This window comes from Esox lucius, chromosome 11, assembly GCF_011004845.1.
Source record: "Esox lucius isolate fEsoLuc1 chromosome 11, fEsoLuc1.pri, whole genome shotgun sequence".
Taxonomy (NCBI): Eukaryota; Metazoa; Chordata; class Actinopteri; order Esociformes; family Esocidae; genus Esox; species Esox lucius.
In genome coordinates, this window is record NC_047579.1 from 33,111,457 (window position 1) to 33,135,055 (window position 23,599).

General features: G+C 40.5%; 1 protein-coding gene across 4 annotated transcripts in view; it reads left to right on the forward strand.

Moving 5' to 3' along the window:
- Positions 1 to 209: 209 nt before the first annotated feature.
- Positions 210 to 23,599, forward strand: part of cep112 (centrosomal protein 112) — a 157,114-nt gene continuing 133,724 nt past the window's right edge. For 3 of the 4 annotated variants that reach the window (XM_029123329.2, XM_029123331.2, XM_029123332.2), the window contains exons 1-8: positions 210 to 335; positions 1,106 to 1,211; positions 1,331 to 1,521; positions 4,221 to 4,384; positions 14,640 to 14,724; positions 15,408 to 15,485; positions 18,544 to 18,591; positions 18,717 to 18,788. In XM_029123329.2, the coding sequence (XP_028979162.2) occupies positions 1,112 to 1,211; positions 1,331 to 1,521; positions 4,221 to 4,384; positions 14,640 to 14,724; positions 15,408 to 15,485; positions 18,544 to 18,591; positions 18,717 to 18,788 (738 nt within the window). In that variant the 5' untranslated portion in view covers positions 210 to 335; positions 1,106 to 1,111. The remainder of the gene's footprint in view (positions 336 to 1,105; positions 1,212 to 1,330; positions 1,522 to 4,220; positions 4,385 to 14,639; positions 14,725 to 15,407; positions 15,486 to 18,543; positions 18,592 to 18,716; positions 18,789 to 23,599) is intronic. The other variant, XM_029123330.2, reaches the window with a different exon arrangement.

Below are 23,599 nucleotides of genomic sequence, written 5' to 3' on the forward strand. Positions count from 1 at the left end.
TAATTAAATGCATTATGCCCATAAAAAAATATACAAATGTTTTGATGAATTTGTATGAAGGCATTAAACATTTTTGCAAGATTTACTCCTAATTAGACATATTTTAAATCATTTGCCTCGCTTCCAATGGGGTACCTTTATTTTGAAAGCATAATGAAAATTCCACTTATCTATTGTAGACAAGTTCACAGTGGTCTAGCTGAGTAGGGCGGCTGACTCGGTTGGTTCCAACTCAACTCAGTGCATCCTCAGTTTTGGGAACCACTGTAGTCCTGGTAGTCTGTCCCCGCCTCTCCTGTATAGCAGAAGTTTGAATCGTTGGGATATAAAAACAGGTAATAAGATATAACAACCGAACATTTTAATAGTATGTTATAATGTTTGCAGTAATGCAGAATATTGCAGTTATCTAACTCGCTAATCAAATTCATACAATGCGCCAGTGATTACTAAGCGCGCTTCCACTTGTTGGCAGTCTGGAGGAGCATCTGCTGAGGAACTGAAGCTAACGCTAACGTTTTAGCGAACTTAGCGAACTAGCTAGCTTGCCAATCAGCTGTGGTCTACTAGAGCTACCGCTTGCAGTGTAGTTGCTAGCTTACTAACGTGGATAGGTAACATTATAAGTAACATTATTGGCTAAATAATTATGTTGAGTTTGGTAGGATAACTATTTAGTCCTAACTATTTATGCAAGTCAAGTGTCAACCGTTAGCCACACCGTTTTAGTTGCCTAGTTTGGTGTCTCATCCATACATTTCAGTTAGTATATTAAGAGAGAGCTCAAGATTCAGTAAACATGGTACTAGCTCGCCATCTCTAATGTTTATGTTTTCAAATGGTGTTACAGTATTCCACCCCAAATTCCCTGTTTTATAATGATATTTCCACAATGAGGTCTGTTCAGCTGGAATGAAATGGGTGTCCTCAAATAGGACTGTAGCAAGAGTTGTCATTTCTAAAAGGTGAAACCAAGATAACATACAGAACAGAACATACAGAAATTCCCTTAAAATAAAAGCTGCAAATCTACTCTTTAACCATAGTAGATACTTTATTGTAGATGAGGCCAAATCAAACGTATCTTCTTATTCCTGATGTGCAGGAAGCCATGAACAATGACGAGGAAACAATGGAGAAACTGGACTCAGAGTTTGACCATCACCTAGTTGACATGAAACCATATGTTCTTAAACTCCCCCAGAAGATAGGTAGGCACATTGTAAAATAAGTTACTGTAACTAAAAAGCTATTCTATACTTTTTAATTGATGTGTGTTAATCGTAACAAATGCAGTCATTTACAATTACTTCTCCCGATTGTATTTTAGAGCGCCAGCGATGTGCCCTGTGGATCAAAAAGTTATGTGACCCAGGTGTGTCCGGCATGGGCCCGATGGGACGGAAGAACCGCAACATGTATTCCCGTCTACTCCTGCACATGCTCAGAAGAGGGGTCCTGGAGGGCCCCTTCTGCCACAAGCCAGAGTCAGGCAGGCTCAAGACTCTACCAACATATATGGTAAACAGTCCTATATCATACTAACAAGAACTGACTTTGTCCTACTGCCAAATTGTAACCAATAACATAACTTGTAGATTACTGAAATTTACTGAGTCTAATATTTGAGCAGGAGTTGTCCATTAGGCCATCTATTTTTTGCATCTAGAAAATTTATATTGAGCGAAGAACAGCCTTGTGGTCTTCTGAAATACATCTAGGTTTTGGTAGTATGTAGATTGCAACACCACCGAACTGTCACTACTCCCTAGGGTTGCACGATATAGAAAATAACTGCGATATTTTGTTTTTCTGCAATATATATTGTGATATGAAAAAATACACTAAGTCTGTTGGACATTTGTCTGTTGTTGCTGTCTAATATTCCACTCTTGACAGGTCTGTTTCAACTTGTGCCTTGCATTTCCCATACAGCTCTGGGATGGCAACTTGAGAAAAAAAGTTGCATGTTGACATTACATACTGCTGTCAAGCGACCGGCTCATGTTTTTAAAACACTCTTTGGTAACCGTGTTAATTGGTACCATGTCTTTGGCGACGTGAAATGTTATTGAATCTGTGATTTCTCTCTGCCGCTTCGAACCTTTCTCGTATGGTGTAATTGTGGCAAATGCATCTGAAATAGATTTTTGCTTTGGACGGCATAGAGATGCTTTGCACTCGTCATACGAAGATTTGTACTGCCGCTTTAAATGATTGAACAAATTAGTCATGTGGCATGGTGTTGTGGCAAAAATTGCAAGGCACTCTCGACAAAGTACCTGTTTTTGGTCATCATCATCCTGTCTAGCCAAAATATTTCCATGTAATTGACGATGCATTTCTTTTTGCAACCAAATTCTCCATTTCGGTATTTTTTGCCTGTTCCTCGCTCATCATTTCGTCACGCGCAAGCAGAGCCTGCTTGTCAACTAAATGCAGCAACGAACTAAGTTAAAAATAATAATAAACTGTGTATCCAATAAACCATAAATCAGAGTAAATTACCTTATATCAGACAGATATAATGCTAGTTTTCCATTTGAAAAAAAAAATATTGTAGACTGATATATGTTTACCTTACTAAATCGCACGTTCTGCGATGTAACTATTGTGGATGCGTACATCGCAATGTCGATGCTGAAACGATATATCGTGCAGCCCTACTACTCCCTCAAAGATCTAGTCCCCTCAAACTCAACTCTGCTCCTTGAAATCAGTTCCACTCACATTAAAAACCCCTAATCAGACTTGTTTAGACCTGGGACACTAGGTGGGTGCAATTATTGAAACAATGAACAGAAAACAAGCAGGCTCCAAATCTTGTAGGGTAAGTTGAATACCCCTGGTCTATTCTATAGCAGCTTGGATTCAACATGCTGTTTATTTCACTGGCTGTCCACAGGTTGCAAAACAACTAATTATCAACCCCTTGGCGGCTTGATTCAGGCGGAATTATTCAGGGCTACAACAAAATTGACATCGCTGGGGTCCCACTTTTAAGTGAACCATTGATGGGTTACATATCCTACATTTAGACCTTTCAAAACTACAATAATGTACAACAAATTGAGATGGCAGCGGTACAATTTAGGTAATTGCTGTTATCAAAATAGTGATATGTGAAAAATAGGGTGGACTGTATCTTAGGTTGTAGTGAATAGTTCAGTTTAACATCCACCATGGCACGTGGGTCAGAATGTGAGAATAACAGACAGGAGCTTGGCACAAGAGTACCTTAATTTATTCATATGCACAGACAGCAACTTTACGCAAGAAGATTCTCAGTTCACAACCTAAGGCCATCAGTTTTGTCTCAGTTGTAGTTATCTAAGGAGATATCAGGGGCAAAACAAATGTGTATAAATCAGTTAATATAGTTCAACAGATGGAAAATTAGGCCGAACTGTCTACTCAGCAAAATGTCAGACTCAAAGAAAACAAAAGGGAGCACATGGTAAACCTCTAAATTGACTAATGGAAATTCTAACAGACCAACATAAAATTCTATTCACATTAGTGATGGGATGTAGGACTCCGATGCATCAAAAGGCAAGGCATTGGCATATTGACCTGCACTAAGTGATATCTTTAGCCTATTGTCTGTACTATTCCCCACCGCAAACTCCAGAATGTTGTGGTTCTAACCTTGTGTAAAAGAGAGCAGCAGTATGATTCAGATCATTGTAGGTCTTAATATAAGGCCAAGTTATATTGCTTAGCCTGATCACTCAAACTCTACAGCAGTGCTTCTCAAAACGTTTTCCTCTGCAATAACCAAAATGTTGCGTTTTAAACCGTCCTTTTGTTTCACGTGTCCATGCAATAGGGTGGGCCTTGTTTTGAAACCAGATAAACAATACAAGGGGTCTTTTTGTACACATCCTTTCAGAATTTATACATAATTTTCTGTAGTATTTTTTTCAAAAGTATCTGTATTTTGATTGCAATATTTTTGCTGGTAATGTAATAGATTATAGCTCTTTATTTTGATTCCAGACCCTGATGTATTCTCTATACTGCAAGTGCTGTTTCTAATTCAAATGTGTTTATTTAAATGCTATTTTATTTGATATTACCTAGCATGCCCTGCCCTGAATGAAAACACATGTGGTTTCATCAGGATTCTTTCATAATGTAATTCTAAATCCGAATGGCTGTTACTTATGTTTTTTACTGTTTAGATGGTTTAAATTCTCTGCCCATCTCCTTATTGCCAGTCCATCTACTTTGATGAGCCTTTGTGTGGCCGGGGCTTGGACCAGAGCACTGCAGGCCTGCCTGACTGGGTGAACGGGGAGCTTAGCCGGAGTGACGACTCATTGAGTAGCCTGCACAGAGAGAGGATGAGCTCCTCACCCACAGCTTACTCCGACACAAACCGGTATGATATTACCCCTTGCCAAAAACTATGGCTGTGGTTTTCCACTTCAGTTACAAGAGTTTTTTTGTTGTCAGGTATCTGACTACAAAAGAGATTTTTTTAATTTTTTTATCTAAAACGTATTCTAAATAATTTATTACCAGGTAGTTTCAAGATGCACTTTTGCACAATATAATGTCCTCTCAGTTGAAGAATGAACTGATTCATTGCATTGATGTACAGTACAGGACAAAAGTTTGGACACCTTCTCATTCAATGCGTTTTCTTTATTTTCATGACTATTTACATTGTAGATTCTCACTGAAGGCATCAAAACTATGAATGAACACATGGAATTATGTACTTAACAAAAAAGTGTGAAATAACTGAAAACATGTCTTATATTTTAGATTCCTCAAAGTAGCCACCCTTTGCTTTTTGATAGCGCTGCAAACCCTTGGTGTTCTCTCAATGAGCTTCATGAGGTAGTCACCTGAAATGGTTTTCATTTCACAGGTGTGCCTTGTCAGGGTTAATTAGTGGAATTTCTTCCCTTATTAATGGGGTTGGGACCATCAGTTGTGTTGTGCAGAAGTCAGGTTGATACACAGCCGACAGCCCTATTGGACAACTGTTCTAATTCATATTATGGCAAGAATCAATCAGCTAAGTAAAGAGAAACGAGTGGCCATCATTACTTTAACAAATGAAGGTCAGTCAGTCCGGAAAATTGCAAAAACTTTGAATGTGTCCCCAAGTGCAGTCTCAAAAACCATCAAGCGCAACAACGAAACTGGCTCACATGAGGACCGCCCCAGGAAAGGAAGACCAAGAGTCACCTCTGCTGCTGAGGATAAGTTTATCCGAGTCACCAGCCTTAGAAATCGCAGGTTAACAGCAGCTCAGATTAGAGACCAGCTGAATGCCACACAGATTTCTAGCAGCACATCTAGACACATCTCTAGAACAACTGTTAAGAGGAGACTGCGTGAATCAGGCCTTCATGGTCAAGTAGCTGCTAGGAAACCACTGCTAAGGAGAGGCAACAAGCAGAAGAGATTTGTTTGGGCCAAGAAACACAAGGAATGGACATTAGACCAGTGGAAATCTGTGCTTTGGTCTGATGAGTCCAAATATGAGATCTGTGGTTCCAACCGCCGTGTCTTTGTGCGACGCAGAAAAGGTGAACAGATGGCTACATGCCTGGTACCCACCGTGAAGCATGAAGGAGGAGGTGTGATGGTGTGGGGGTGCTTTGCTGGTGACACTGTTGAGGATTAATTCAAAATTGAAGGCATACTGAACCAGCATGGCTACCACAGCAACCTGCAGCGACATGTCATCCCATCTGGTTTGCCTTTAGTTGGACCATCATTTATTTTTCAACACGACAATGACCCCAAAGACACCTCCAAGCTGTGTAAGGGTTATTTGACCAAGAAGGAGAGTGATGGAGTGCTGCGCCAGATGACCTGGCGTCCACAGTCACCGGACCTGAACCCAATCGAGATGGTTTGGGGTGAGCTGGACTGCAGAGTAAAGGCAAAAGGGCCAACAAGTACTAAGCATCTCTGGGAACTCCTTCAAGACAGTTGGAAAACCATTAAAGGTGACTACCTCTTGAAGCTCATCAAGAGAATGCCAGGAGTGTGCAAAGAGTTAATCAGAGCAAAGGGTGGCTACTTTGAAGAAACTAGAATATAAGACATGTTTTCAGTTATTTCACACTTTTTTGTTAAGTACATAATTCCTCATGTGTTCATTCATAGTTTTGATGCCTTCAGTGAGAATCTACAATGTAAATAGTCATGAAAATAAAGGAAACGCATTGAATGAGAAGGTGTCCAAACTTTTGGCCTGTACTGTAGTTATTGTGGAATTTGCAAAAATAAAGATCAACAGGTTTTTGAGTCATCAGTCAGGGCTTTATGGTAGAATGGGTAGATGGTACCCACTCCTGAGTAATCCGCATACAATACCTTAAGGACTTTATGAGCATGAGGAAGCCATAATCAAACTATTAGGCCTGAATGCCAAGCCCTATGTCTGGTGTAAGTTATCGTTCATCACCTTGCTTTTACCATTTCTACATTGAAGCATGGTGGTGAGAACATTATGCTTTAGGGATGTTTGTCAGGGACTGGGAGACTTTTCAGCATCGAGGGAAGGATGAATGGAGAAAAATACTGAGAGGTCCTAAAACAAAATCTGATTCAGACTGCGTAGGACCGCAGACTGTGGCAAAGATTTAATCTTTTAGCACAACAACAACTCTACAAAGAGAATGGGAGAAACAAAGCTAGTAGCAGCATACCCAAGAAGACTTGAAGCTGTGATTGCTACCAAAAGCACTTCTACAATATATTGAATTAACACTTATGTACATGAGACTTTGTGAGGTATTGAAGGGATCTGAATGCTTTCTGTGTGCATTGTAATTATGAAAAGTTCTCCAATCATCCACTCTTGATGGTATGTGTTGATGCTGCTGCAGGACAACTTTGTACTCATCCCCAGTTGTCTTTCCTGGGTATTAGGACATTGACTGTTGTCTTTAGCTTTAATGATGTGATCGCAGTAATGGTTGTGGGATTTTCAACCAATTAATGACAACACCATAGCAGAAGCATAAATTAGTGAGTGGCTGGAGATGGAAGTTAGTGTAAGGGGAAACCATAGAAATAGAAACCCAGGGATTGTATTTCAATGGGGGAAATATAATAATGATACACACTGTTCATAGTAATCATTTAGAAAAATCTCACTAAAAAGTAAAGATTTTATTAGCTCATGTTTAATTGATGCTATTGACTCATCCAATGCTATATTTTCATCCAAAGAAAAATAAGACATGTCAAAAACCCCATCTCAAACTGAACTTTTAATAAATGGAGTATGCTTTTATTCTTCTATGAGGGATCAGCTGGCCAGTCAGAGGCTTAGAGAAGCATGAGCTTGCCAATGAATTGCTAAACATTTTCATGACATCATTATGTTGTTGCGGTATTCTCACACCATTCCAATGCAGAAATGCTGCTTTTCAACATTACTAATACAATTTAGAATTAAAAAAATGTCACTCCTGGTGTATGTAATTATCTGTCATATTTCAGAACATTTCAGGAAATATTGGGCAGGTAGTTTAATGGGGAATAACGAGGAATGTCTATTGATGTGTCTTAGTTCAAAAGTCGCTTCAAGTAATTGTTGGACTTTTTCTTTATGCATTCTTATGCAGGAAGAGAAGGGATGAGCTAGCATCAGAGGGTTATATTGCTCTTGCACCCCTAAAGCACTTTCATAGAACTTTGTGAAATAACTATTTAATTGAAAAATAAATGTTCTATCATTGTGAAAACTCTAAACTGGGCATTGTTTGTTTGATTGTTTTATATGCCAAACACAATTTGTGATGAATGTTAGGTGCGGGTTTTAACTTTTGTTTTCTCCTCCGAAGATGGTTCTTGGGCTTGTGCAGAATTGTCATATGATGCTGCATTTGCTCTAGCTCGTCCCTGCTCTCCATGAGTTAGAGTCGCTTACATAGACAGTCCAACAATTACTTAAAGCGATTTATGAAGTCATACAAATCGTAGATATTCATAGTTATTCCCATTTAATATTCATTGAGGATGAGGGAGGGATGGAATGAAGGAAAGAGAAAAATAAGTCTCTGTAATGCTTGGTTGATTAATGGTTTTTGTCTGGGCCCTAGGTAAATATAGGGACAGTGGTGAGTTTCTTAGGGAATTATCATTAATCATATACTCAATGGAATAACTAGTTGCTCCTTTGTCAGATGCTTACAATAAAGCAACATACATTTAAGCCAACAACCAACAACTCAGGAAGATTGATAATGGTTCTTTATGTTCTGAGGTCTGCATTTTTTTTTAAATAGTTTTTCTCTTAGCAAATGTATTAGTATAAATCATATAGTATTCCTGCTGAGGTGGCTTGGGCATCTGTTCCGGATGCTTCCTGAATGCCTTCCCGTTAAGGTGTTCCGGGCCCGTCCCACCGGGAGGAGACCCCAGGGAAGACCTAGGACACGCTGGAGGGACTATGTCTCCCGGCTGGCCTGGGAACGCCTCGGTGTCCCCCCGGAAGAGCTAGAGGAAGTGTCTAGGGAGAGGGAAGTCTGGGCATCTCTGCTTAGACTGCTGCCCCCGCGACCCGGCCCCGGATAAGCGGAAGAAGATGAATGAAAAAAACAAAAAACATAATATTCCCTTATAATAAAAAACAAATATATATAGCTATGTTATTTGTGTTGTTTATTTTATTAATCTCATATATTTTGTCAACAAATTGCCTTTTGACCAATTCACCAATGATAAAATGATTGGCCGATACCGATATCCGAAATTCATGTGCCGCAATCGGCTGATACCAGTGTTTTGTCCTTTCTGTACATGTGGACCCTGGCATGAATTAAATAAAATTGCTTCTGATAATGCTTCTAATTTCAACAAAAAGTAAATTCAATTATATAAGTTATCTTTCAATGTATTTTAATAAGAAAATACTCTACAAAATGTGACTGAATGAACACTTTCACTTTTCTAATTGTACATTATAAAATCCCTGGATATAAATGTATTAAATAAGATAGGTAAGGCATTTAACTCTCAAATTTGGTTTAACAATTGCCATTGTTGGTCTTTGGATAGCGAGTAATTTGCTAGGAAGTAATTTGTTCAAACTATCTGTGTTTCTGAAGGTCTTTAAGTGCTCTGACATACTTTGCAGCTTTATAAGCACTTAATTATTTTAGGTAGTTCACTTTTTGGACCACCAGCAAATGTGCAAGTTAGATTTAAAATCTAACAGTCTCTCATTTTGATTTTGGCAGCCAACACCCAAAACAATAGAACAAAAAATATAATCGATTGCTTCCGGTTGAATACTTGTTTCGCTGGAAATGTATCTTTCAGTGATCCACCCCAGGAAGGCTACGATACTGCATACAGTTTGGTCCGAAAATAATTGGACAATGACAAGTGTTGTTATTTTGGCTGTATACCAAAATGTATTCCAGTTAAATAAAGTTCAATAATGAAAATGGCCTTAACGTGCAGTCTCTCTGCTATAATTCCAGAGTATTCACTTCCATATTGGAAAAAGGGTTTAGGAAATACAGCTTTTTTTTCAAGGGATCAAAAGTAATTGGACAATTGACTCAAAAGCTGTTACATGGACAGGGCTGGGCTATTTCTTTATTTCTTCATCAATTAAACAGATAAAAGGTCTGGAGTTGATTCCAGGTGTAGCAAAGGAGTTCTCAATGCAAGTGAAACAGGCCATCCTTACGCTACAAAAAAAAAAATATACATTCCATCAGTGAGATAGCAGGAACATTAGGAGTGGCCAAATCAACAGTTTGGTACAAACCCGATTCTAAAAAAGTTGTGACACTGTACAATTGTGAATAAAAACCGAATGCAATGATGTGGAAGTTTCAAATTTCAATATTTTATTCAGAATACAACATAGATTACATATTAAATGTTTACACTGAGAAAATGTATCACTTTAAGGGAAAAATAAGTTGATTTTAAATTTAATGGCATCAACACATCTCAAAAAAGTTGGGACAAGGCCATGTTTACCACTGTGTTGCATCCCCTCTTCTTTTTATAACAGACTGCAAACGTCTGGGGACTGAGGAGACAAGTTGCTCAAGTTTATGAATAGGAATGTTGTCCCATTCTTGTCTAATACAGGCTTCTAGATGGTCAACTGTCTTAGGTCTTCTTTGTCGCACCTTCCTCTTTATGATGCGCCAAATGTTTTCCATGGGTGAAAGATCTGGACTGCAGGCTGGCCATTTCAGTACCCGGATCCTTCCTCTATGCAGCCATGACATTGTAATTGATGCAGTATGTGGTCTGGCATTGTCATATTGGAAAATGCAAGGTCTTCCCTGAAAGAGACGGATGGGAGCATATGTTGTTCTAGAACTTGGATATAACTGTCAGCATTGATGGTGCCTTTCCAGATGTGTAGGCTGCCCATGCCACACGCACTCATGCAACCCCATACCATCAGAGATGCAGGCTTCTGAACTGAGTGCTGATAGCAACTTGGGGTTTCCTTGTCCTCATTAGTCCGAATGACATGGCGTCCCAGATTTCCAAAATGAACTTTGATTCGTCTGACCACAGAACACTTTTCCACTTTGCCAAAGTCCATTTTAAATGATCCTAGGCCCAGAGAAAACGCCTGCGCTTCTGGATCCTGTTTAGATACAGCTTCTTTTATGACCTTTGTTGAAAGCAAAGCTTAAAGGACAATTCTTCAAAAATCTTTGGATGGTAGTGACTGACATATCCACTCCTACCTTCAGGAGAGGGTTCCTGATCTGTTGGACAATTTATATGTGGTTTTATTATGATGAGTGGTCATCCACTGTTAGAGGGCCTTCCTTGTCATACCAATTTCCTTTTTGTTAGCAAACCTCTATATCCAGAATTCATAGCGATATCCAGCTCTTCTTGTAATGAGCAAGTTAGAATCTGAAAAGGAGTAGCTAGGTAGCGAATCTGTAAGAACTATTTCCGTCCCAAGGGTTGGACCCATCAGGCAGTACTTTTTAAAAAGCCAGAGAAAATGTGTCAACCTTGCTATACCGCAATGTTGTGGCTGATAGGCACACTATTGAAACAAGTCCAGTGGCTCTATGAAAGTAGGACAAACATATCTATCCAGGTGTCGCATTTGCACTAATGTGAACGAGCAATCTACAAAACACAATAGGTTACAATACTTGCTAGAAAACATGACTACTTTACATTTTTTACTTGTTGACTGAGTATGCTAAAAACTAGGACATTTACACATCTGACTGGTATTAGTTCAGAATTTTGCCACTAGCTGGCGCCAATCACCTGCAGATCCCTGCTTGTTCTATTTATCTCCCTCAACTGGAGTACCACAGTGTCTGTGGATTCAGAAAAGCAGCCAAATGCTTTGATGTGTTTTCTATGTGCCAACTCCAAGCACTCATTTCAAGGTAGCTTGAGAATAACCTTATGGCAACTTAGCATGTGTGGAAGGGTTGGGTTGGTAACTGAAGAAAAGGGACATTTTTGAGAGGGATGGTGAGAATGTGGGGTTTTGCAGCAGATGTCTCCACCCCCTCTGTGTTTCTTTGCTCTCTCGGTCTCTTCTCTTGTTTTTCCACTTTCTTTTTACTTCCTCTGATTTCTGTCTACCATCTGTGTTAGTTCCACACATGAGAACTCTAACCACTTCCACTCCATCTCCCAAAGCCAAGTGTGACAATAACATTGAACTTGCAGCAGCAGACATCAAACAGCTTTTTTTAAACGACCTGTTTAGCTAGCCGTCACAGGTCTTTCCATCCAAGGCCAGACTCTCTCCGTTGACCTTGACTTTTGCCTCCAGGTGGTTTCCAGTTAAGGGAAACCACATCTTGTATGTGCCCCAGGTTTGAGCTGCTTTCTTTGGGGCGCCTGAGGGTGAGACTTTGGCCCCTGCACCTGTAGGTCATGGACAGAGTGTATCGATGTCAGGCTGTTTTAATCAGACTGGCTGCAACACACACATATGCACCCTCTGTCTATCCTAGCTCCAACCTGACTGGATGACACAGCTTTGATCTCTGGGCCTCAGACTCTAGACACATCTGATTCAATTATCCTCTTCCACCTGTTGACTTTGAGGCCCCAGATCGCACTGCTCACTTGGCCCTCGGTCTGTCTTTCACAGTTATTTGTGCGTGCGCGTGTGTGTGTGTGTGTACTTGAGGGGAAGAAGGACTGCAAACTTTCACACAAGCTACTTTTAGCCGATGGAAATGGAGACAAATGTATAATACACAGCTTTTTGGCTTGGATATGTTCATCCCTATTTGACACTTGCTAAGAACATCCAGCTTATGCATCTCTCCCTTTGGAACTGGCTGTAGAGGCATTGAGAGCTCCCTCTTTTGGCTGTGATGCTGAATTGCACTTGTGTTGGTCCACCTCATTTTTGCCCGACCGCGTAGGCGGAGCTGGCCTAGAAGAGTGCATGTCTCTTACTGATTGACTACCCATTTTTAAATAGCGAAGTGGTTAGTGACACGGACTACAGAACAATAGGTCCCGTGTTTGACTCCCGTCACAGTCAAAATACATTATGGCTTAAGATTTGTTCAGGACAGACAAAAGCTTTGCTAGCTAAACCTTCAGTAACTACGTAATAGGAAGCCTAAAATAAAAATGTTCTGGTGAATTTTAGGGTTTGTTCAGGATAGACAAAAACTTTGCTGACTACACGATTATCTCGTCTTTTCACTTGATGAAAAAGTCAGTTATCGTCACCTATATTGATAGATACTGTATCAATGTAATTCACAAATGGCTAATTATCTGTTCAAACCCCCAGTGGCAAAATACATTTTTTTCAGGATAAGCAAAAACTTCACTGGCTACAACCTTCAGTAGCTATGTTATATGAAGCCTAAAATGAAACCGTTTACTGTTATATTGTGACTCTGGATTTTTTCGAATTATGCATTAGGATTTGTTCAGAATAGACAAACTTTGCAGACTACACGATTTTCTCGTCTCTTCACTTGACGAAAAAGTCAGTTTTCGTCACCTATATTGATAGATATTGTGTCAATGGCATTTACGAATGGCAAATAAGCTGTTAAAACAGCCAGTGGCGAAAGCCTTACAGTTCATAGTGGCTATTTTTGGTGGAGGTAAACTGGATAAGAAACATTACTCAGTTTAACACAATGGTTAATGGTGTTTAACGAAATATTCAAACTTAGTGTGATGTTAATGCATGACATGACAATTATATAATATCAAGAGGCTGTACCGACACTCAGCAAATGTATTACTCTGTGGTGTAGTGGTTAAAGACACTGGGGTTTGAATCTCGGGAGGGCAACAACGATGAACACATTTTATTGGGGGCCAGCTGAACGAGGCTTGCCTGTTTTTTTGTTTCTCATGGCAGGTATGTTTTGTTAGAAAGGCAATAATCTTCAAGGATCTGTCACTGTCTTCTGACTGAGTGTTACGGACAGAAGGAAGAAAAGAGCGTAAGTTACTATCATTAAAAGTGCCCTAGAGAAAAAAAATATCAAAGCACACCTTAGTATATTACTGGTTGTTTTTATCTGGTCCTCTCCGCACTTTACTAATTGTGCAGATTTATTCAATCATCTTTAAGTCGGCGTAATTGCCTCCATTGTATGTACTTAATTAGCTGCTGGGACTAATTAATGAAGCGTAGCCTGTTGGAATCAGCAGCAGAGGTTTCCTTTGTTGTTTGTTCTAATTGAGCGCCTGTTCCTTAGGCAAGCGAGCACTCAAAAATCAGAGGTACTCTTTGGACATGTCTAAAAAGAACACTCCCTTTTCTTGTATTTTGCAGAACGTTCCCGTGGCTTGTCCAAATGTGTTACCATGCTAGCTCTGTCAGAATCAGCAAGGTTTCTGTTGACGTCCACTCTGTTGCTGGCTGCTGGGCTGTAGAGAAAATATAATTGACTTTGGTTGACAGAAGTCCCTTTCATACTTTCCAGGACTGTCAAACATGTCTGTTCTATAACGTTCTGTCACATTACATCCTATTGAACAGGGTACCCAGGCATGCACATAACACTTAGGTGCTTGTTGAGAAACTGCTTGAAGAAGTCCAGCCCCCAGACTATATGTATTTGTCCTGCTATTCTCAGATTTCTTTAGCGTATCAAGAAGAGATTGTTTTAACGTCAGTGTGAAGCCACACTGTCTGATTTGAGTATGGAAATACGTTGACAAAACAGGAACATTTATCTTATGGATCAGATGAAATGTAGTCCAGAGTGAAATCAATGGCAGGTGTAGATCACAGTGAATACAAACACGTGCACATTGCAAACTTACCAGGGTTTACTGAAACTGTTCATTGTTTGGTTTTTGAGAGGATACAACAATTAAATAGTAAAACTCTCAGTTAAAAGCAAGACTCCCCAAGTAGACCATACCTGAGATTTGATGACTTCTGCATTAGACGTGTAAATCTGTGAAGCAGTTATCCATAATGTAACCACTGAAACATGAATGTAAATCTGTGAAGCAGTTATCCATAATGTAACCACTGAAACATGAATGTAAATCTGTGAAGCAGTTATCCATAATTTCATAATTACCATTTCTCTTTTCCCACTATTTTTTTTTTAACATTCCTCCATGTCCCTCTTTTCCCTTTTCTCTTGTTCTTTGTTTTTTCTTTCAATTTCTCACTCTCTATCGCCTTCTATTTACAGGAGAAGACAGCTGTATGAGAAGTCTCCATCTCATCCCCTGTCCTCCAGTCCAGGACAAAGTTCCTCCAAACATGATAACAAAGAGGTCAGCAACACTAAAACTATCTAAACCGTTTGGCAAATTCTCTAACCTACCTATTTCTTTTTGTAATTTCTGTATTTTACATTACATCTGCTAAGACTCCAAAGGCAACCCCACCTACCACCTGATTCCAATCATGTTCAAATAATGCCTCTGCTTCTAATAAGGGAAATATTAGAGGTTTCCCTTTGTTCTATAACTCACGATTGCCAAACCTCAACCTCAAGCTAAATCATAATCCTAAAACAACAGTACCCTGGAAATGCAGTGCATATACTGAAAATGTTTACAAAACTGAATCTGAATGAACTGCATCACCCACTAGACTTTCTCATAAAATGGACTCGATGCTCAGACGATGTTCATAAAGCATTCACATTCATTATATAACATTGTATCAGGAGGGGGAGGCCCCAGAACACTGAGTAAAAAAGCAGAGGGAGAGCATTGTGACCTGACCCCTGGGCAGGAATTTCGACTGCATGGTTACTGAGCAGCCAAACATCTGGCATGGGAGGGAGAGGAGGGAGAGTGGAGGTGGGAGAGGAAGAAAGGGTTGGAGAGGATAGTAGAGGAGTGATGGAGAACCATTTGGGTGGGGCAGGCTGTTATTAATATAGAGAAACCTACTGAACAGCATGTGTACTGTTGTTCCCCACTCAGTTACATGTTCTCTGGTCACATAGGTGGTTGGGAGCAGGAAGACTGTGGTGCCCCTTGATGACTGTGAGCTGGAGGCCCGCCTCAATACCTGGAACCTGGGGGTATTTCTGTCACAGCATATCTAAACTAGATGGGCCTTTTAGGCTTCACACCAGGCTGGGGATCACTTGACTCGTGTTTAAACCAAGCTGACTGAGCCAGTGGAGAGGGAGGAGCAGGTGGGGCGAAGGTGGAGCAGAAAGGGTTGGAGGAAGATGACATGGGTGAGGTGGAGGAGAGAAGAGACAGTGAGATGGAGGAGACAGGACATCTCTCCTGTGTCCTGGGGTCCATGTCTTGGGAGACATGAGCAGCATGCTGCCATGCTTCCTCTCTCTTCCCACTCCACCCTCCCTCTTCCTGATGATGATGAAGGGACTCTTTCTCTGTGCTTTTATCTTTTCGCCAGAGCGGAGTGGAGTCTGCCAAGAAGAGTAACTGCCATGTGGGCAATTCTCGATCCTCGCTTATGCTTTAGGATTTGTTAAGGACAGACAAAAACTTGGCTACAAGTTTCAGTATCTACGTTATAGTAAGCCTAAAATAGAACTGTTTACAGTTATATTGTGACTATTTCTGGTGGCTTTTCGAAGTACGCATCTGTGCATGCTTTTTGGGGTAATATAGACCAAAACCCCTTGTGCCGTGAAAAAGGAGAGGTTTCCCCGATTCTCTTGTCTTTTTACTAGACGAAAAAGTCAGTTATCGTCACCTGTATGGATAGTTATTGTATCAATGTCATTCGTGAATTAGAGAAAAACAAGCGTGGTTGTGCCATGAAATGAAATAGCTTTGGCATTGTTAAGTTCAATTTCAGTCTTGCTAGCAATTGTTCAGTTCTTCAAAACAAATTATGCATTAGGATTTGTTCAGGATATACAAAAACCTTGCTGGCTTCAAACTTCAGTTGCTACAATATATAGTAAGCATAAATTAAAACTGTTTACGGTTATATTGCAACTATTTCTGGTGGATGTTCGAAGTACGCAATTTTATGACACGGTAGCAGCCACACAAGCCACTACCTTTATCTCTGGGAGCCCTTTTGCACCTCCTCTCTTAATCCTCTGTCAGGAGAAGGAGTGGCAATCTGTATACTTCATCTTTAAAGAACAAACTGGTCAGTGTCCCTTCTCTCTTTAATTTCTAAAACACTACACTGTGGTCTCTCTGGGGTTGTACATAAAAATATAAAAAATATACCCTACTTTCCTGCCAAATTGAACATACAAGTCCAATGCACTCAATTAGGCGCTAAATTTACATGCAATTATTTTGATTAATTTTGCATAGATCGTTTTGTATTTTGATGTGGTGTTGTAGGACCTATGTAGCTTTCCAAAATTTTTCATAAAATGTGCAAAAAAATAGTTTTGTTTAATTTCTTTACTGCTTTTTAAATGCATTTACTCTTTTGTATGTAAAAAAAAAAAAGCATATATTTTTTTTTTATTATCTGGGAAAACAATTATTTTTTTGCCCTTATTGTCCACTTTCCCACAGCCTACAGTGCTTTCCTTTACCATTGTAGATCACCCAAACCCCCAAACCACCTTGTTCCATAGACTATTGAATATCGAATATATTTTTATTGTTTTTCAGCTCTGACTGATAATTTTGAAGGACATTATTTGTAAGGGAACCTGATGGGGGTGACTCCTTAGGTTTTGTTTTTTAGCATAACTTGTGGGTGTCTTACAGCAAAGCTAAACACTACAGACTCTCTTGATTCGAATGGAGTTAATTATGTGCTCGTATCAGACAGTTTCGTTAATTTGCCCAGTTTCTTCTTTTTGTATTTATTCAAAGAAATAGTTACAAAATTATGGATGGTATTGAAAAACATCCCTTTGCTGAATCCTGGGGTACGGTATACCGCCCAAATCAATTTTACTCATTGCAGTTCCATTGTCTGTCTAATATGGGTTGACTTTAGGAAGTGATTACAGAAAACAGTTGTTTGTTTGGCTGGCGGTAGGTCTTTGATGTGGAGTGGCTCTCCTTTCTTCCCCTCCTCTCTACTGTGTGTGCGTCTGCCTGATCCATCTATTCTGGTCAGGTTGGGCAGACATCACAAGCACACAGGCACACACTGTAGTCTTGAAGCAGCCTATGATTCAGCGCTGAAGTCTAGCCTGGCTGTGCCCTGCAAACCTTGGCCTCCATTGGCTGGATTTCTTTGAAGGTACCCAGGTTATTACAAAAACAAGTGTGTCTGTCCGTTTATCTGTTGTGTGCTCATAAGGCAGAGGTTTGTCCCAGCCGCAAGCCAAGCCTTTATTATTGACTGATTGGTCATCCTGGTGTGTCGTGCCTCGCTGGATTGCCACTATTTCTAACTGAAATGGAATTAGGTTCAGACCGTTTTGGGATCTGGCTCTGGGCCATAAACAGGCCTCAGTCCTCCATTCATTTGAGATTTTTGAATGGGCATACCGACTTAAGCCTCAGTGCCCTGAAGTTTCAGTTGTCATTCCTGTTACCATTTCCTCTCCAGCCTTATGCAATCGAAAGGAACAGAGCAGGTGTTTGATGAGGGATTGTACGTAAACATCTTTGTCCTCGGGTCGATAGATGAGCCACAGAGCTTACAGAGTAACAGTTGACAAAAGGGCTGACTCTGGCAGAAAGAAGAGCCAAGTGGAAATGGGCCTAGCTGAATACAAACACAGGCAGGCTTGCAATTGCACAAGGTATTCACTTTCTCTAAACAGTGGGAGTTAATGGAAGAAACTAACCATGTGCTAAGTGCAGCCCTTTGAAATCTGTAGTCCTGCATTGTTTATGACAAATCGAGGGTGGAGGTTTGTGGGTGTTTTGTGTGTGCACTTGCTTCCCTACTTTTTCATGACTGAAACATTGCCACAATACATGCAAATTTAGTCTGGATTTTTGTCCTGACATATTTTAGGCTTAAGAGTTGGGTTTGGTTTGGAATTAAAGTAACTTTGTAAGTGTTGGGTAAGGGATTGGTTTTGGGATAAAGGTTCAGGAAAGAAAGTTTTTGAATACATAAAGTTATTCCTCAGAAGTTCTGAATACATCTTTTGGGGGGGGGGCAAACCCAGGCAACAGAAAAAACTAAGTAAATGGCTTTTTTCACATTTCGTTCTCTTGCAGATTGAGAACCCGAGATATTTGAGAGAGAATCCTATTCCCCTTTCTCCGGTAAGTGTAATGGAGGATTTCTTGTGAATTAAGGGCAGCTACAGTACCGTTGGGTGAGTTGAACATTTGATCACCTATAACTGATAGATCACTTACTCATCCATTCTTTTATTTCTATATTGTAGATTTTCCTCAAATCCAGCCTGCAGAATAGCACTCTGACTGATGAAATCCCAGTTGCAAGACAGGAGAAAGAGGTAGGCACTAATACCGCATTTCCACTGGTGCTTTACCACGGTACCAGGGCTACACCAGTGATTTATGCTAATGTTGGCTCTAGATTTTCTTGTTTCGACTGTACATTTGGTACCATGGACTTAAGGAGGGGCTCATGGGGGGGGGGAGGAGTAAACTATCAATGCGGTTTTCCGGTTATGAAAAATAAAAGGCAAACATTTTCTGGTTGTAAAATAAAATAAACAACACCATGCTCAGTTTGTTCACGATACAGTGTTTATACCTGAGTAATAAAACTAATATCTTCCTCAAACCCCTGCAACCGGCTCCTTCTGCACCTACACTCATGACCCTGCCAGTGTAAGCCAGTGTATTCATTATTTGGTTTAAGTATTTTATCAAAACTCTCTTCCTTTAATAGAAGGATTTGGGAGAAATTTGAGGTAATTTTGTGTTATAGGTTCTGCAGGCTACTTGTCCGTCTCAGTGCTCTGTTTTTCTATATAGTCAATGGCATCATATCACCTTCAGTCCTTCCAAGTCTTTCCGTTGTGAGTCTTTGCTTCCCTGTACTGTTGCTTTATTTTCTTTATTTTATCAGGGAAACCATATAACCATAAAATAAACCATTATGAGAATCCTAAAGATAACGATACACACGGCTATGCGAATAGCACAACATGCCGCGTTTTCACAGCACGTAACGCGTAAACCCGCAAACCCCGCCTTAAGTCCTAAATTCCAGGGCTTGGCACCAATTGAGAGCCAGGCTACTGGGCCACAGCCTAGTGGCTGACTGGCGCTGGTCTGTATCAAAGGAAACCGAAACATTTCTGGACTTTAAGGTGAAACACCAGTGTTTGGCACCAGTGGATACGAGGCAAAAGCCAGCCCGTTTGCCACAGCCAGACTGGGACAGGAATTTTGTCCTTACATTTTATCCACACCAGCCCAGAACTATATACACCACCAAGCTCACAATTTAAGCTGTATTTTCTACTTCCAATGTTATATTAATTTACATGAAGTCAATATCCTGCCGCTCTACCGAAATGCCGCTCTAACAGTCCCAACTGAACATACTATTTTCCATGATCTTGCTGTCAAGGCAGTACTGGTTAGGTATTGAGGGTAAGGGTAGGGTTTGATCAGAGTTAGTATTAGGTTCGGTAACATGGATTTTATGTTTTTAGATCCCAATAAGGTTAGAAATTCAAGTGTGTAAGAGATCCTGGTTTTGCTCTACCTGCTGGGACCAGACATCCCCACAATGACAGTAAAACCTGATAATTCGGTCCTCACAAGAAAAAAAGAAAAAAAGAAAAGAAAAATCTGGATTAGGGGTCTGATTTAGGTTTAGGCATTAGGGTAGGTTCAGTTTAGCCATATAGGTTTGTTTGCACACACACGTGTCTTTGTATTTATGCATGTCTGAGATTAGATTTTGCTGCTGAGCGCAAAACAATTGTCCCCGTTTTATTTCTGTTCAGTGTTTAATGAATACAACCCAGGTGTACCCATCTATCCTGTTTTTGTCCATGGAGCAACTGTTCCAGAAACAAGTTGCTTTTTTCGTGATTGTGTTTATTGCTATCTACAGTTGAAAACATCAGGGGAACCCCCTGCTAGTAAGTTCTCCATATAGAAGGAGGAAAACACCTAGTGTGGTTTGTAAGTGAATAACGGAGCCCTGTTTTACTTAGTGTCTTTGACTCCGGATGTCTTCATTCTCTCGGACCATTGTGTCATCGTTGACAATCAAAGGGTGTTGAGTAGTTTTTGGGGAAATCCAAGCCCTGAGGTTGGAGCTGTAAACACGCAGCGCACACACACATCCTTACCACACGCCACCCATCTTGACAAGATTCTCTGTGACTCAGACCAAGTCAGCCACTGCCACCTCAACCCTATCATATCCAGCAGGCTTAGTCTAACATGGTGTGACTCTATGACCACTGCCAGGAACGTCACTAAAGCCTACTGGGAAGAGACCCACGTCCAGGCATGATCTGTGCCATGACAGATTAACTGTTTTGAAGGTATTCACAAAGCTCTCACACCAAGCGCATGGGCCTGTTAAGCCACTGACTTCACTGATAAGTTGGTGAGATGACTGTACTTTTCCAATGGAATTGTTTTTTGTAGCATGGCCAGCCACCATAGAGTTGAGTCACTTTGTAATCCCTTCTAGTCACACCCTTACTGTGTTGTGCTCACTAGCAGGTGCAAAAGCATGGGTCTGTAACAGTTTAACATCCAAAACCAGTCTGTCCCACCCATAGGGTTAGGCCTATACTATGTGATTGCTTTGGCACATTATGCAGTAGGCTGACGCATGCAAAGATATTTATTTCTATTGGTACATTGAACTGCTGTCTGAGATCAGCTGTTCTGGATGAAGGATGGAGCCAGAGAGGTACTTTCCCCTGGCACTGTTGGGCTTTTTCTCTAAGGGGTTTGGAGCCGAGGCTGAGGTACAGTTTCCAGTCTGCCCTTTATTTCAAAAAGGCGTAATGATATGACTGCTTTCTTGCGGAACCAACAGGAAGACCTCTTCTGTGTGTTAGATTCCGAAGTTGGGCCTTGCGAAACACTGGGCCTTGTGAAATTCTAAAGAATCTCTGTAGTGGTTTTAAATGGGCGACAGTCCAAAGCAGTTGTTTTGTCGTCAGATTTTCTGAACGTTCTTAGATTGAATCTGTATTGTCTGAGTAACAATTTGGCCTATGCACTGTCTGTTTTTAGAAGAACACTGATGTTATATAGTAGTACATTGTTTGAGGAATACATTTTTTTTGTAATCTTTTTTTATGATGTAAAGTAACATTCAAAATGTTCTTTGAATAGTTTGTTGGTTGCAGTCGGTTTCGTTTTACCTGAATTATCACGATAAGGTACATAATCTTCTCCCATTGATGATCCTGGCTTCTTGTTGCTGTTGTTTAGTAGATAGCAAGTTTGGCACTGCATATGGAATGTTTTTCTAACATGTGTATTATGGTGAAGAGCTGTCAGCAGACATTGTGAGCGAATTCTGTCTGCTTATCTCCCTTAGTTCAATCAGCCCAATCTCTCTTGCGACTTACAGACTCAGAGACTCACAAGAAAACTATGGTTCATCAAATCGAGAACAGAAGAAAAGGGATGAGGGGAAACTTCACAGGGCCCCGATTTTGTTTAATCAGATTTAGTTTCAGGATAATGAAACAAGTCAGTTTTGGGGTTGTAAGAAAGACCTTAACAGTTACATTTATATTTCAGTCATTTTGCAGATGCTGTTATACAGAAAAACTTATTGTGAGTGCATACTGTACATTACGAAAGTCACTTGGAGCAACCCTGCAACTCAGGAGTAGTAAGTACCTCCTACTTAAGTAGGTACAATGCACATGGATTTAGCGTTGTTGTTTACATTTACATACGTATGTGCATAGTTTTGAGTGCAGTGTATGAATCTCTTAACAGTTTAGAGATGTGATGTTGTGACCATAGTCTAGCACGGTATAGTCTGTTGGTCAGGCTGGTTGCTGTGGCGTTTTAATTGGCAAGTCTTTGTTAGTCATAATCGACCTGTGCTGTGCCCCTGCCAGATGAGAATTTTGGAATAGTGGGTGATCTGGGTGGGTGAGTTATTGTTAATATTGCTGCGAAAGAGAAAAACCCTTGTTATGTTTGAGTAATGTTCTGGGTCGAAGTAACTCAGTGCTTTGTAAGTTACCTCAAATTACTTATTGTAAAAACGTTGCCTTAATGAACTCATTTATTATAATACAAACCTTCTTCTCATTACTTTTTTGTATTCCACGTTGACCTGGAGAATAATTTTGTTTAAGTTCAATTAACACATAAGAAATAATAATTTTATGGATTTTTTTCTTTTCAATAACATGAATCATTGCACTTCAGGACGGTACTGGGACAGTGCGGGAAGAAGTTAATCTGGTTGGTACTGGGACAGTGCGGGAAGAAGTTAATCTGGTTGGTACTGGGACAGTGCAGGAAGAAGTTAATCTGGTTGGTACTGGGACAGTGCGGGAAGAAGTTAGTCTGGTTGGTACTGGGACAGTGCAGGAAGAAGTTAATCTGGTTGGTACTGGGACAGTGCGGGAAGAAGTTAGTCTGGTTGGTACTGGGACAGTGCGGGAAGAAGTTAATCTGGTTGGTACTGGGACAGTGCGGGAAGAAGTTAGTCTGGTTGGTACTGGGACAGTGCGGGAAGAAGTTAATCTGGTTGGTACTGGGACAGTGCGGGAAGAAGTTAGTCTGGTTGGTACTGGGACAGTGCGGGAAGAAGTTAGTCTGGTTGGTACTGGGACAGTGCAGGAAGAAGTTAATCTGGTTGGTACTGGGACAGTGCGGGAAGAAGTTAGTCCCGAGCCCTGGTTGTATTGTGAAAGAGACATTCTTGCACATTACTGACTGAAAATGCTGATGTTTCAAAAAATATATTTTTGCTACACAGACAAAGTGAAGGTTGGGTTGGGGCCTGTGTGTAACCATTATATCCGTATTGCTCCGCCTCCTGATGTGAGGAGGTTGAGTTCCCACAAGATTGGGCTCCTCAGTCTATGTGGGAAACCTCATAATTCAGCAATGTGTTTGTGCTTACACACGTGCCTGTTTGAGTGTGTCTCCTGCTATGAGGGAGAAGTGGATGGGGATGAACACCCAAAAGATTGTTTAGTGCAAGAACACCACAAGCATACAATTTAGCAACTTGATGAAATTGACCCAGAACATCATCTATAGGGCCATCACTTTCTTCTCATTTACTGATGTTATCTACTTAATTTATAATGCTGGTGACTCTGGTGGGAATGGCAAGACCCCA